Source organism: Varanus komodoensis, unplaced genomic scaffold (genome assembly GCF_004798865.1).
Source record: "Varanus komodoensis strain SLA01 unplaced genomic scaffold, ASM479886v1 scaffold13_3, whole genome shotgun sequence".
NCBI classification, from domain to species: domain Eukaryota; kingdom Metazoa; phylum Chordata; class Lepidosauria; order Squamata; family Varanidae; genus Varanus; species Varanus komodoensis.
In genome coordinates, this window is record NW_025335409.1 from 7,982,327 (window position 1) to 7,997,050 (window position 14,724).

A 14,724-nucleotide genomic window follows, 5' to 3' on the forward strand; every position below is an offset into this window, starting at 1 on the left:
AAGGCACGGGTTGTATGGATGGTGTCTAGTAGTCCTTCTCTGGATTGTGAGACTAGCAGCCAGTCATCGAGGTACGGGTAAACTTGTATGCCCTGAAGGCGTAGGAAGGCACAGACAGGAGCCACACATTTGGTAAAAATTCTCGGAGCTGAAGCCAGTCCGAAGGGTAAAACTTTAAACTCATAAAGTTGGTTTGCAACAGCAAAACGAAGGAAACGCCTGTAATTTGGATGAATTGAAATATGAAAGTAGGCGTCCTTCAGGTCCAGTGAGGCGAACCAATCCCCTCTCCTTAACAACGGCAAGATGTTTTGAAGGGTGGTCATACGGAACTTCCTCGGTATACTAAACTTATTCAAGTCCCGTAAATCCAAAATCGGACATAGACCGCCGTCCCGCTTGGGGACTGTAAAGTATCTGGAATAGAATCCGTGGAGTCCGTCAGATGGGAATACTTGACGAATCGCTCCTTTAAGGAGAAGTTGATGTATTTCGTCGAGAAGTACCGGCGAACATGAAGTGGACCGGATCGGACTCGATGGAGGGATAATGTCGAATTCTATTCGATAACCGTATTGAACGATGGACAATACCCACCGGTCAGATGTGATGGACTCCCAAATGGGGAGTCGGCTTTGGAGCCGGTCCCCAGATGAGAGGGGGGTGGGTATTAAAGGAGCATCAGGAGTGGTTCGCCAGTCCCGTCAGCGCTGTCTCCGGTCGTCGAAGCGACGGCGGCCCTGTTGGAAGCACTGCTGGGGCTGAGGACGGCGACGCTGCTGTTGTTGCTGCTGGCGAGGTTGTGGCAGCTGTCTCTGTTGGTATGGCTGCCTGTAGGATGGCCGATTCCAGGACCACTTATGTCTGGTATGTGACTGGATCTCCATCCTGCGCGCCGTCATTCTTGACTCATGTAGTTTCTTGAGTTTATGGTCGGTGCGTGAATGGAAGAGTCCCGAGCCGTCAAAGGGCATCTCTTCTATTTGCCGCTTCGTTTCCTCCGGGAAATTACAACTCCGAAGCCATGCGTGTCTCCGGAGGGAAACGGCACCGACCAAGGCCCGGGAGTCAGTGTCCACGTGATGACGTGCCATAGACAACTGCTGCACCACGACCTGCATGGTTTCCTTGATCAGGACCTTCGCAAGGTCACCCTGGTGGTTTGGGAGGGTGGAGGCGACGTTGTGGAGGCGTTGCATAATAAAATATTGATAGCACGCCAACGTCGCCTCATAGTTAGAAATGCGAAGTCCTAAGCCCGAGGCAGCATAGACCCGTCTGGCCAGGGAATCTATTTTCCGGCCCTCCTTATCCCTCGGCGCCGTATGTCCCCTCGCCTCCCTGCCTTGCGAGGATTCGACGACCGCCGAGTTTGGTTTTGGGTGCTTTAATAGGAAGGGGATGTCTTCTTCCCTGACCCTGTACATAGATTCGTATCTCCTGGACGTCGGCTGGGGATGTGAAGTCAGGTCCCAGGGCTGCGTCATCGCCTGCCACAGAGTAGTTATAAGTGGCAGAACGATAGAAGTTGATTGCTCCCCGCGGACGACGTCGTAGAACTTATCTGTCGACGGTCCCGGGCGCTGGGCAGCGTCGATGTCCAGGGACTGGACAAGCCTCGACATCAGCTCCGCGAAGGAGATGTGTGACTCATCGGGTGACGCAGGATCCTGGGATGTCACCACGACGTCCAGAGAAGTTGAGTCTACGTCAGAGTCATCCGAATCAGCACCATAGTATGGCGGGGCAGAAGATGATGACTCCGCTGGTGATAAGGAGCGGCTGCTTCCGCTTCGCGGGGATCGAGGCGGCACCCTCCTCGAATCCACAGCCCGGGGCGGAGGTGAGGATCGCGCTCTGGGAGCAGGGTAGTATCCCACAGAGAGCGGGTTTCCCCAAGGTTGGCAGTAGGGACGACACCAACTCTCCGGGCATTGTTCTACCGAGCGGCTCCTCCGATTCCCTGGTGGGGACAGGCCAGCTTCTGTCTCCAATGTCACCGCGGGCATCGGTGTCGGTGACCTCGCTCTGGGAGGGGAGTCCTGAATTTCCCCGTCTGAGATAGACCCCCGTAGAATTAGAAGGGGTGCTGGTGGGAGGTCAACCACACGTTGGGGAGACCCCTGAGGGGTGACCCGCATAGCCTCTTGGAGGATCAGTTCGGGCGGGGTCGGTATCGTAACCGCCACCGGTACCAAAGGGCCCGTCGGTTCCGAGTCCCGATCTTGGGAACGATCCGTAGGCTTAGCCTTCTTTGGAGGCTTAAAGGCCTTTTCCTTTCTGGCCTTCTTATGGCCTGCTGGCTTGTCTTCAGCATGTTTGCGCTTCTCATGCCGCTTTTTTGGTGAGGCAGAGGGGGCCAGCGAAGCGGACGCACCTTCATCCGAAGGGCGTGAAGGTGGAGCCACAGAAGCGGAGCCCGGTTTTGGGGTAGGGATGAGCGGGTCTAATTGCATCAGAGCCCTATCCCAAAGAAGCCTCCGAAGCCGGTTTTCGCGGTTCTTCCTAGCCTGCTTAGAGAAGGCTAGGCAATGAACACACTTATCCGTCCTATGCCCTTCCCCAAGGCAGAGGAGGCATAGGTCGTGCGGATCGGTCGGTGCCATTTTTGACCCGCAGTCAGCACATTTGCGGAAAGCCGCCCGCTGCGCCATTGCAGAAAGGGGAAGAAAAGAGAGATAGTACAGAGGGTAAGTATATATTTTTTTCATTTTTTTTTTGAATCGAAGAAGAAGTGAGAGAGAACTACACAAAACGGGAAAAACGAAGTAAGGGGAAAGTAGTTTAAGGGCAATATATAAAGAGAGAACCAGAATGGCCAAAGCGAAGGACGAAAGCGGCGCGAGGCACAGCGAACGGCGGTCGCAAAGACTGAACAAATGGCGGACGCTCCGCTCTTTATAGCCTATGGGGGAGGGGAGCGGAGCTTCCCGCCAAAAACCGTTAGCTTTCAATCTTCCGGCCAAAGGCACTGCGCAGGCGCAGCACCCATATGTGTGATGCACAGAGGCCACGACAAAGAACAATTGTTACTAAACCTGATGCTAGCAATGTTCTGATTTCTGTGGGAATTTTTGCTTTTCAAGGCTGGGTGAACAAGCATAGATTTTCAAAAACTGGAGCAATGTTCAGTGTTTGGGTTGGACACATCCTCCTTTTAAACTGCTTCATACTGGAATTTTCTCTCTGCTTCAGGTGTCTGGTCTCCTTGTTGCCAGCTGGAGCAGTATTAGCTACTGGCACACTTACATTCTGTTTCTTAAGCATTATCTTCCTGTTCTCCATTCTTTTCAGCCATGCTGTTCCTTGGGATTACATGCCTGGAAATGGATTTACTGAATCAAGATTTGAACATATATATTTTTCCTGTTGTGTGGCTGCATGGGATTTTCCTTCATACCTAGAAGCTAACTTGAATCTCTTTTCTTCTGTCTCCCACCAGCGGAATTCTTCAGATTTGCTTCAAATGAGCATGCTCAGAAGTCACACTAACTTAATGAATGAATTAAAACACAATCTATCAGAGATTCACCAACAGACTAGTAATGGTGGACTAGCTTCCCAACTCATTATTATTAACTGTAAGAACGTAAGAATGGCCATTTTATTTTAATGCTAATTGTTCAGGGCAATCCTATACATATTTATTCAGATGTTCCATTTTGATAAGTTATCTTATGATTGCAGCTGTTTGGGGTAACTTATGCATGTTTACTTGGAAATAAGTCTTACTCAGTTCCTTAAGGCTTAGTTCCTAGAGAGTATATTTAAGAATTTAGCCAAAGACTGCAGTGCAATCCTATGCTCATTTACCCAAGATAGGTTTGATTCAACAGGATGCATTTCTGATTAAACTGTTAAAACATTAGCAGCATGATCCCATACATGTCTACTCAAAAATAAGTCCAATTTTTGTTTGTATACTCTTTTAATGCATGTCTGGTGTGGACTATAAATCATGATATATAAAAATACGAGGGGCATTCAATGTATTCTCGGTATCAGCATGAAGAAAAAGGAATAATAAATTGAAATAATTTTTATTTTTCAATGTAATCCTCCATAACTTCAATGCACTTATTACATCTAAAAATTAACTTTACAGTTCCCTGTAAAAAATACCCTTCCTCCTTGTCTAAAAAATGTGCGTTAATTGCCGCCTTGAGCTCTTCATTGTGGGAAAATTGCTTTCCACGAAGTTCTTTTTTTAAATTTGGGAATAGGTAGTAGTCACTGGGGGTCAGGTCCGGGCCATAGGGTGGGTGGTTTATTTCTTCAAAACCATGGTCTCGCACAGCAGCCTTTGAAACATGCGCCGTGTGAATGGGCACGTTGTCGTGAAGAAGCAACACACCTGCGGTCAGTTTTCCCCGCCTTTTTTCCTTAATTGCTTCTCTTAAATTACACAGAGTGGTTGCGTAAGATACTGTGTTTATGGTTTCACCTTTTTTCATGTACTCGATCAATAAAATTCCCTTTGAGTCCCAAAACACTGTGGCCATGATTTTTCCGGCCGATGGAGTGACTTTGAATTTCTTCGGATGGTCAGCACCCTTTTTATGCCACTGCATGGACTCCTGCTTACTTTCAGGGTCATAGTGATGAACCCAAGTTTTATTTCCAGTAATAATCCAGTCAAAAATACTCAATGGATCTTCACCACAGAGCTCTAAAAACTCCCTACAGCACTTGACTCAGACTTGTTTCTGAGGCGCCATGAGCATTCACGGCACCCATCTTGCACAGACCTTTGAAAGGTTAAGATGGTCATGAAAAATAGTAAATATGGTACCAACTGATAGGTTTGTCATCTCTGCTAACATTTTGATTTTTATTTGGGCATCTTCCAATACAAGTTTCTCAATTTTTTTCACATTTTCTTTTGTAGTGACAGTAACCGGCCCGCCCAAGCGAGGGTCATCTTCAATGCTTTCTTTGCCCCTTTTAAATTCACTTGACCACTTTTGAACAATAGATAACGAAGGTGCAGAGTCCTGGTAAACGGCCACCATCTCTTCGTGAATGATTTTTTGACTTTTTCCCTGTTTTGTAAGGAACTTAATCACAGCGCGGTGCTCGATTTTCTTCAGCATTGTTGCGTCAGTCATCATGGTCATCTTTCACTGAGGATTACTAGGGAACTAATGATCACACTTATTTGAAATTTTGCATGTATACCCTCAGATAGTGTCATTAGCTAAAGAAATAATTAAATTACCCACATCAATAGCAAATCAACCCGATACCAAGAATACATTGAACACCCCTTGTAAAATTGGTTTGTTGTAAAACCTTACGAAGCTATGGTTTGATGACACAAACAAAGCTAAGTTATTTGGGTATGGCTTATGGCCACTGACCTGAACCTTCTTCATTGCTGGGTCACCAACTTTAACTAGACAAATCATCCAGGGTGACAACTGAAGGATTAACTTAAGATCAAAAAAAGTTGTTGAACTATTATTAATGAGCAGATGGCTACAAAACCACTGAAGCTAACACCTTACTTGACAGTTTCAAGAGTATGAACAAGCATAGAATACATAGGTTGGACAGCACGTTGAAGCCTAGGTGAGATGCCCAAAGGCAGCCATGAGTAAATTGCAAGGTTCAAAATGCAATCATGTCAAAGTTAAGTATGTTTAAGTTCAAGTTACAGTTAATCAAACACAGAAGCAAGAACTTCTAAACTCCAAACTCCTCCTCCTGTTAAAAGCCCATTAGACTATGTCTGAAAATTATCTGGTCTTTGTTTTAATTTCAAGTTGGGTGACTGTTTGTTGGATATCATGAATATTCCTACTGCTGCTCACAAGATGTAATCATTCCCAAGAAGGCAATACAGGTCACATTAAAATTCCTTTAACAGGCAACGTAACAACAACATGAGTATAGCTGAGCTTATAGAAATAATTGTTTCTGAGATATGATTTGGCCTTTGTAGTTCGTTGCCCCCTGTTCTAACTTAATAAGTGAGAAAGAAAAGGAAAGAAAGGAAAGGAAATACTTGTCTAAGTTTTTTCAAGTCTCTGTCATCTGAAATTGAATTAGTATGATTGAATTTAAAAATATAGTTTGTAGAGGAACCCTTCTAATGACATCTCTTCTGACTACAAACCTATATTCTTATGTGGACTTTCCCTAACTCTCTGGGGTCTTTTATAGAAAAACAAATTTCCCTCAGTATGCAATTGAATACTACAAGAAATAGTCATTTGTATCCAGAATTGTAGCCCTATGTTGAACCACTTCCTTCCTTCTGCAACAGCTTGCCCTGTGTCCTGATGCCATTGCACTGTGCTTTTTCTGAACCCCACAAGAAGCAACCAGTCATGTGAAGTTCTGGTCATGCAACACACAGTATGACAATTTTAAAGCACGAACTAAAATGTGCTGTACGTTACAAAGGAGAAGGAAGGAGTGGGACTGTCTGTGTCTGAGGCCCTCTTTGAGTGTGTTTATGTGTGCATAAGTGTATAAAATTTAGTCCTGCCTACCCCATTCCAGATTTTGTGCATGGCATGCATTATCAATTGTGCTGTTTCCAGAACCTTTGTGTCTACAGAAAGTAACCACTGGAGATGGAGTCTAAAGGTCCTTGGAATCAGTCATCTACACAAGAAACATGAACGTTGTGTAATGGCTACAGGAACATGCCTGCTGAAAGGCATATATACATCCAGTACCAGTGAGATTCCAAAATCAACAAAGCATTAAGAAAGGCCAGATAAGCATGTAAATTAATGTGATAAATATCATTAATCCACTTTAGGGATCCATTTCACACTTTCAATAGAACTGCCTGAGAACTACTTTCCCTTGTGAATCATCTCTTTCGCAGAGCAACAAATACAATCCTTTCACATAAACAGTTTTTAAAGATGTAACTGTGATACATAGGTCTCTGCTTTGAGAAGCACTGACAGGACTCTGAAAAGGGAAAAATTAGGCCATGGTTTGTCTCCACATCCTCTCCTGAAGAGTTTGTGAATGAAGTCTTTCTTTCCCCAGAGTTGGCCCTAACATCAGAGAGAATGAGATGGCTCCCTCAGGAAGCTGATTCTGGCTTTCAAGAACAGGAGAAAACACAGGAGATGTGTTGTCTGTGGAACTTTCTGTTTCATCTGCCAAAATGATTTGCCCAGCCATGAATTTATGTACCTTGTCTTTGGGAGGAAGGGGCATCCCAGCCCTGTGCCATGGCTCCATGCTTTCCATTACATTCAAAACTGAAGCCCTTCAAAATGTTGATCAAATTCCACCCAAGTACAGTTGCCTATATTATTCCTGACTGAGGCATGCATACACACAAAAAACACACACACTTCTACACACTCCTTTTATATGCTGGACACATTATATTTTAACTCTTTGATTAGATATTGAGCTCCTTCTTACTTACTTTACTGTGGATGTTAACCATATCAGTTATACACAATGAATTATAATTACTGGATTTCTTTGCTCCTTTAAGCAAGCTTGATTTATTATGATGTATCTTCTTTTTGTTTATTTCAAAATAAATTTTGAAATAATTTTGTTTATTTCAAAATAAAATAAAATTTCATAATTGAAAAAAGAGAAGTTATTCTCAGCCCTTGAACTGGTAATTCTGAACTCTATGGTTCAATGCCAAATCAAGATTCTGCCTTGACAAATATAAACTTTACCAAAGTAATTTGTCATTTACTCCCTCAGATATAGCATGAAAGAAAAATATCAGAGCCCAGAAAATCACTTCCTGTCTGTGTTTTCCTTGAGTTTATTTCATAGTACTGTACCTTTTGCTTTCAGAAACAGTACTGCCGTAAGAAAGAGGACTGCTCTGATAATAAATATAACCCCTGCAGATGAAAACATAAATATCCTGTATAAATTACACACATAAAGTGTGCAGATAATGCTGAATGGCATTGCCGGTTACAACAGATTTTGTTCCTGGAACTATCTTGTGGCCTAACAATATTCCCTTGTTTGCAAGCTAAAAGGAATGGAGATTTTGGTCTTCCTGATTGGATGTTGTATTATCAAGCGTCTGTTTTAACTTGGCTAAAAGAATGGGTAATGTTGTGAAATAAGAGAATTTTGTATCTTGAAGGTCATGACTTGCAGATGGGATGGCATGCTTTATATGTGGTATGAAAAAGCTAAGTCACATGGGTCCTTCCTGAGTCATTTTATTAGAAGATTTTTAATGTCAGTATGGGGAAAACTAAAGCTAAAACTGTATAATAAATTACCAAGATGGCTTTCACCTATGGAAGCTTTTGTATATCCAAATGTATTGAACTTTGAAAAGATCATAAGATATGGCGATATCCTGGATAAGGATGGTGGCCTGAAACTGGAGCAAGAAATACAAGAACAAGGACTTAATATTTCCTGGTGGTATAAGGTGCAGATGCAATCAAGATATGCCAAGGATTGTAAAACATGGGGGTTCTATAGATACCTAACAGAATTTGATCAAGTGTTGCTTAAAACAGATGAGAAAATTATTAAAAGACTATATGATTTTTTACTTGACAGGAAAATGGAAGGAGAACAGGTTAAGGAAACTATGATAACATGGGCACAAAACTTTGGATATAATGTTGAACTAGAAAAGTGGCAAAAACTATGGGAAAGAAACATTAAAGTAACTTTAGCAACTTCAAATAAAGAAAACCTATATAAAATGTTCTATAGATGGTATTTGTCACTAAGTCAACTAGCTGTTTCCAAATATGTCAAATAGATGTTGGAAATGGAAACATAAAGTGGGTACTTTTTATCATATGTGCTGGACTTGTGACAACGCAAAAAAGTACTGGATTAAAATACATAGATGGATGGAGAAAATATTACAAAAACCCTTTGCTTTTAAACCCGAAGTTTTCTTGTTGGGCATTATACTGGAAGATGTTAACAGACAGGAAATCTATTTGATGTCGCATCTAATTACAGAGGCGAGGATTGCATTTGCTCAGTATTGGAAAAGTGAGGAGCTGCCCACCGATGCGTTGATTCTAAGAAAGATCTTGGACTGTGCAGAAATGGATAGACTAACTTTATCGTTGAAGGAGAAAGAGGATACTGATTTCTATCGAACTTGGGACTCTTTTTATAATTGGCTGGAGAAATGGGACTTGGCATAAATTTAGAGATGTTTTTCAAACTATGATAAATTAATTGGAATTTGATATTAGAATGTTAAAAAATGTGTAGTAGGAGGCTGACCCAGTGAATCCAGTGTTTGTGATGTTTGATGGGGTTTTTTTAGTGTTAGTTTAAAAATTTTAATAATATATATATAAATATTCCCTTGTTTGTTTGTGTTGTCAGGTATGGAAAAATGAAGGCTAGGTCCAGGCGGTGCTGTTAGGATTGCCAGGTTGTAACTCTGAGTCTTTGACAGTATTTTAATCTGCTATAGTAAGGGAGGATTCAGGGGATTTTCACATAGTATACACATTTTTAAAACTATAGCACAGCCCAATCCTAATGATTTTTTTATCAGCTATTTCCCACTGAAGCCAGTGGGAATGCATTCCAGCATAAATAGGAGTACATTCCAGTATAGCTAGGACATTCCAGTCAACTGAAAACAATACTATTTACTTCTGAATAAACATGTTAGGATTGGGATGGCAGATGACTCACACATCCCACTGAAAGGAATATCTACTACAGAGGTCCCCAACCTTTCTAAACCTTTGAGCACATTTGGGAATTTGAGAAATAGCAGTAGACATCACCCAAAATGGCTCCTATGGAGGATGTGACTAGTCACATAACGGCTGCTATTTGGGCGGGGGGTGGGGATTAGTCGAAAGAGAACTAAAAAGCTATGGGTGGGAGAAGAAATAGTGAGGGTAGAGGCTGAGAGGGAGGGGAAAATAGTAAGGAAAACGGCTAAAGAAAGAGCAATGCTAGAGGCTAGGAAGAGGAGAAACACTGAGCTAAAGAGGTAAGTGAAGAGATGGAAGGTGGTGATAGCAAAGAAAAGGGGAAGAAAATAGAAAAAAAATTACTGTATCATTTTCCAAGGTTTGGTTAAAACATGCTTCACAGGAAGCAAGGAACAGAGAACTTCATGGATGCCACTGGAAGCTGCCATGGGTGCTATGGCTCCTGCAGGCACCATGTTCTGGACTCCAAACGATGGAGTTTCAGGTTACTGGCTTAAGGACGTTTACTTTGGAGTATGATCCATCAACTTCAGTGGGAACTCTGACAGCACCCTAATTTCAACTATGCATTAATCCAACTAACCTGTGGATCAAGGCCAGTGTGAGCACAGAAAGCACACTACAAACAAAACACAGCTTTTAAAAGGTAAAATCCTTCCATTACAATCAATGGACTATTTTTGCAGCATAAATGCTGGGTAAAACATTCAGAGATGAATGTTGTCTGGCCTCCAGCAACAGCATTAAAAAGCTGGTTGTGAGTCAGCTGGGTTGAAAGAGAATTTTATTACAGCGTACATTGTGTTAGGAAGATTTCAAATGGTTGGGTTAATTTTGACACATTTTCTTTGTTTCTTATTTTATTCCAGTAACTAACAGGCATGATATTCCAGACCAATGGTCAACTGTGCACATCTTGTGTATGTTGGATAAAACATTGTGCAAAATTAATTTTCCTGAAAAAAATATAAAAAAGTGACCTACTTTTCTCCAATAGGTACATTCCTGATAATTTGTTCTGTGTTTGAAATAACAGCTTTATGACTTCTTTAGTTTCCTGAGGCCTATGATAAAATGATGTCATTTAAGTACACCCAATTTTCCTGCTTTTGGATTTTTTCAATTTATTGCTCAATGTTTTTCAAATTCTCTTTTTATTGGAAATAGCTCTGGAGAAAATCAAGGAATACCTCAGGGAAACATTTTATTTCAAAGTTTTTTTGCTCTGTCTGTCTGTCTATCGAAGCATTTGTATACCACCTTTCAATCCTGTAAGGGCCACAAAGTAGCTCATTTCCCTATTAAGCAGGAGGCTGGAGCAAAACTCCTATAAGAAAAGGTTACAGCATTTGGGGCACAGTAGTTTAGGAAAAAAGTGAATAAGGGAGAAATGATAAGAGGATCAATAATTATGCAAGGTATGGTGAAAGTAGTTAGAAAGTAGTAGTTTCTCATGATACCTCTTCTTATTATCCCATGAAGCTGAATAGTGGGAAGTTCAGGACAGACAACACAGCACAGAGATAAACTATGGAATTTGCTTCTTCAAGTTTTGCTGATGTTCACTAACTTAACACTGAGAGAGGATTAGATAAATTCATGAAGGATAAAGCCACCCCATCATAATGGCTATATACTCCTCTCAGAATCACAGGTGGTGATGCCTCTGAATCCCTGTTGCTGGGGAACAGCAAGTGACAGGGGCTAGGGGCACTGTGTAAACAGGGCAAGTGTTTTGGCCTGATTCAGAAGGGCTCATCTTGCATTTTAATTTTGCTACAACTTTAATCTGATGACATATATGTACCAGAAAGACAGAATGCTACCTCCTGATAGTTTTTGCTGTTACATAGCGCTGAGTTGCCCTGGCTTATGTTGACCCTATGAATGGATGACTTCGACAGCTCTGTTTGGCTCTTGCAAACTCAAGCCTGTGGCTTTCTTTAAGGAGCTGCATCATTTCATAGTTGCTGTTCCTCCCCTTCTGCCTTCAGTTTCCCCCAGTGTTATTGTCTTCTCCAGGAAGCCTTGTCTTATCATGTGCCGGAAACATGTCAGCTTCAGTTTCATCTTTTTTGCTTCTAAGGAAAGTTCTGTCTTGATTTAATCTAGGACCCACTTGTTTGTCTTTCTGTCCATCCAGCGTATTTGCAGATCTCTTCTCCAGCTCCATGTTTCAAAAGCATCTATTATCTTTCTGTTAGTTTTCTTCACTGTCCAGCTTTTACACCCACACACAGTGATAATGAACACAATCAAGTGTATGATCTTGGCCTAGCTCTCCAGTAAAATGTCCTTACATGTGAACATCTTTTCTAGTTCCTTCATTGTTGCCCTTCCAAGTCTCAGTCATCTAATTTCTTGGCTGCAGTCTCCCTCTGAATTGATGATTAAGCCTAGGTATGCAAAACCTTTCAAAATCACAAGTTCTTCAGTGTTGACATTAAAGTTATGTGATTCTTCTATAGTTATGATTTTTGTTTGCTTGGTATTCATCTGCAGTCCTACTTTTGCACTTGCTTCTTTCATTTTCCCCAGAATCTCATTATGTTAGTACCATGCATATATGAATAAATATGTATATATTAATATCCTCTAGTAACACATGGCAAACTATCAACATCTAATAGGGCAGTGGGATCTCATCCATTCACCTGATCCAACCCTATTTACTTGCTGTAAAATGACATGTGGAAATGAGTCTACATTCCAGTATCAATAGAGCTAACATGCATTATTGTACACAACCACACCCAGACTCTAAGGTCTTAGTATCATATGTTATTGGGTGTATGCACTGTGTAATATGTAAATATATGTCCCCATATAGGTGTTGTAACATAAGCATTGGGAGTGAGGGGGGACTGCCATCCCGCTAAATGTATGCACATCTCTGCATTCACTGTGCAAGGTTTGCCTAATGTGAGAAAAGTTGTTCAAGTTTTATTTCACTGTGAGTGAGACACTTCTATTTTTCTCTGCTTCTGCTGTCCAGTTATACCTGCCTGACACAAAGACTGAATCTCAAACCAAAGTATGTGGTCTGATTGCAATCACAGCTCTGTGCTGCTGAAGGCCTTAGAACAAAGCATGTAGTGATGCTGGGTCATGACTAGGGAAGCACAGGCAATCTGTCTGAGGGTGGGAATCCATCAGATTCTGTGAGCTCAGCTCACTGGACTCTGGTCCACTTTGCTGTGGCCTGTCAGAGCTGCTGGAGAGCGCTTCCAGTATTCACGGGGCACTCACCAGGACCTGAGCCCCCTGAACAGCACAAGCAGTGTCCCCCTTCTGCATCTGCTACCACTGATCACTGGGAATGGCACCTGGTGCACCTGCTCAAAGCACCTCTCTTCTGTGCCCACTGCCAGCACTGGTAGTACCAGGTGGGGAAGAATTTAATCTCCAGAAGCGGCGCCACTTGCAGCACCCCCATCCTGCAGCTGCTCTTTGGGCTGCTGCACCTGATGGGGAAGGTTTCCAGTTGTTCAACTGGAGGTCCCTGAGCACTCATGAACTTTCTCTTGGATCAGCTCACTTTGCAGGACTAGGCTGAGCACAAGAGGCAGTCTGTGGATGCTAGAAGGACAGATTCCAAAAGTATCCATTCCAACTGTAGTCAAGACCATTAATCCAAAATTTTCAAGATAATTGCTCTTTTTGTTTGGTGCTTCCCTAAGTATTTACTTTTTCAATCAACCAATTATCTCTGGAAATAAATGGTATTGAACATTTCTGGACATGGTAATTAACTAAATCACTGCTTACCATGGATGTCGGGCTGCCTGCTCACAGGTATACCGTTTATTGGGATCTTTCTCCATCAAATTCCGAATAAAATCTTTAGCTGTTTTTAGAGAAAGGGAGAAGGGAAAAGAAATAAATATACTAGATGCCTGAAGCAAGAAAGGCAAACGGTAGTATTAAAGACAAATCTTAATCTATGACAATGTTTTCCTAGGAAACACTGAAAAAATGAAGTAAGTAGCTGCTGGTAGTAGATTGGGTAAGAAGCATTTTATACACATAAGGCATTACAACAGTGATAAGGAACTCAATCAAGTGAATGACCAAACATTCAATTCTACACTGTTTCCTCAGCCATTGGCCTTCCTTTTATTAGCGCACTATCTGTATTTGTCCGTTGCTCTTCCCTAGTAGCTTGCTGAATGCCCTTCAGCCTAGGAGTCTCATCTTCTGGCACTATATCTTGTCTTATTTTTGATTGTTTCCACTGGGTTTTCAAGAAATATTCAGAAGTGATTTACCATTGCTGCCTTCTGCACAGCACTAACCAGAATTAGCTTGAGTAGCATGGCTGTTTTCTGCAGAAGATCCTCCCCCTGTGTTGTCTTCAACTATTGCTGCCCATTAGAGGCTTCTCCAACCCCATCACCATTAGAAAGATGCATTCTCTTTTGCTGATGTGACTGTTACTCCTGAAGAGGCTGGATGCATCTTAGTCTGGTATCTCAGCTTTCATAGTCTTGAGTGACCCTACTAGAAGACCAGATTAGTGAGAGAGAGTGGGCCTCCCAGCAGAATTGCTCTTGCCCTCTCTGACTCTCTCAAACTCCATCAGTATATTAAAGCGTCAGTTACCCCTCTTAATTCTCAGATTTAAGCAGAATACTTTTCAGCATCATCTTCACAACTATACAAACTAGAAACTTGGTGGTGATAATGGTAGCAGTTATGTTAGATGGTTACACACCCCAATCGTGGAAAGTGTAGGCTATTTTCTTCTTTTTTCTGGGGTAGGCATCCCCGGGATTGCACCATTAAATGTTGAAGCTATAGGAAACATGTTCTATAAGAAGTTCCAGACTGCAGACAGGGAGATGAGATGATGCATTGAGGAAGAGACAGAGGCAACCCTCTAAATAACACAGGAGATGGCGCAAGGTAGATTTCCAGATATTTTGGATTTGAGCTTCTTGAAGCTCTGGTCAATGATCAGGAACGCTGGGAGTCAATCCAAAATATCTGGACTTCTACTTTCTGCCCATCCCATTCTAACACAGGAGTAGGAAATGCCAGATGTTGTTGGACA

At 42.1% G+C, this 14,724-nt stretch overlaps 1 protein-coding gene across 2 annotated transcripts in view; it reads right to left on the reverse strand.

Annotated features, from left to right (window-relative positions):
• CAMK1D (calcium/calmodulin dependent protein kinase ID) overlaps positions 1 to 14,724 on the reverse strand; it is a 300,125-nt gene that overhangs the window by 10,993 nt on the left and 274,408 nt on the right. For both annotated transcript variants that reach the window (XM_044423426.1, XM_044423427.1), the window contains one exon: positions 13,440 to 13,518. In XM_044423426.1, coding sequence (XP_044279361.1) covers positions 13,440 to 13,518 — 79 coding nt within the window. The remainder of the gene's footprint in view (positions 1 to 13,439; positions 13,519 to 14,724) is intronic.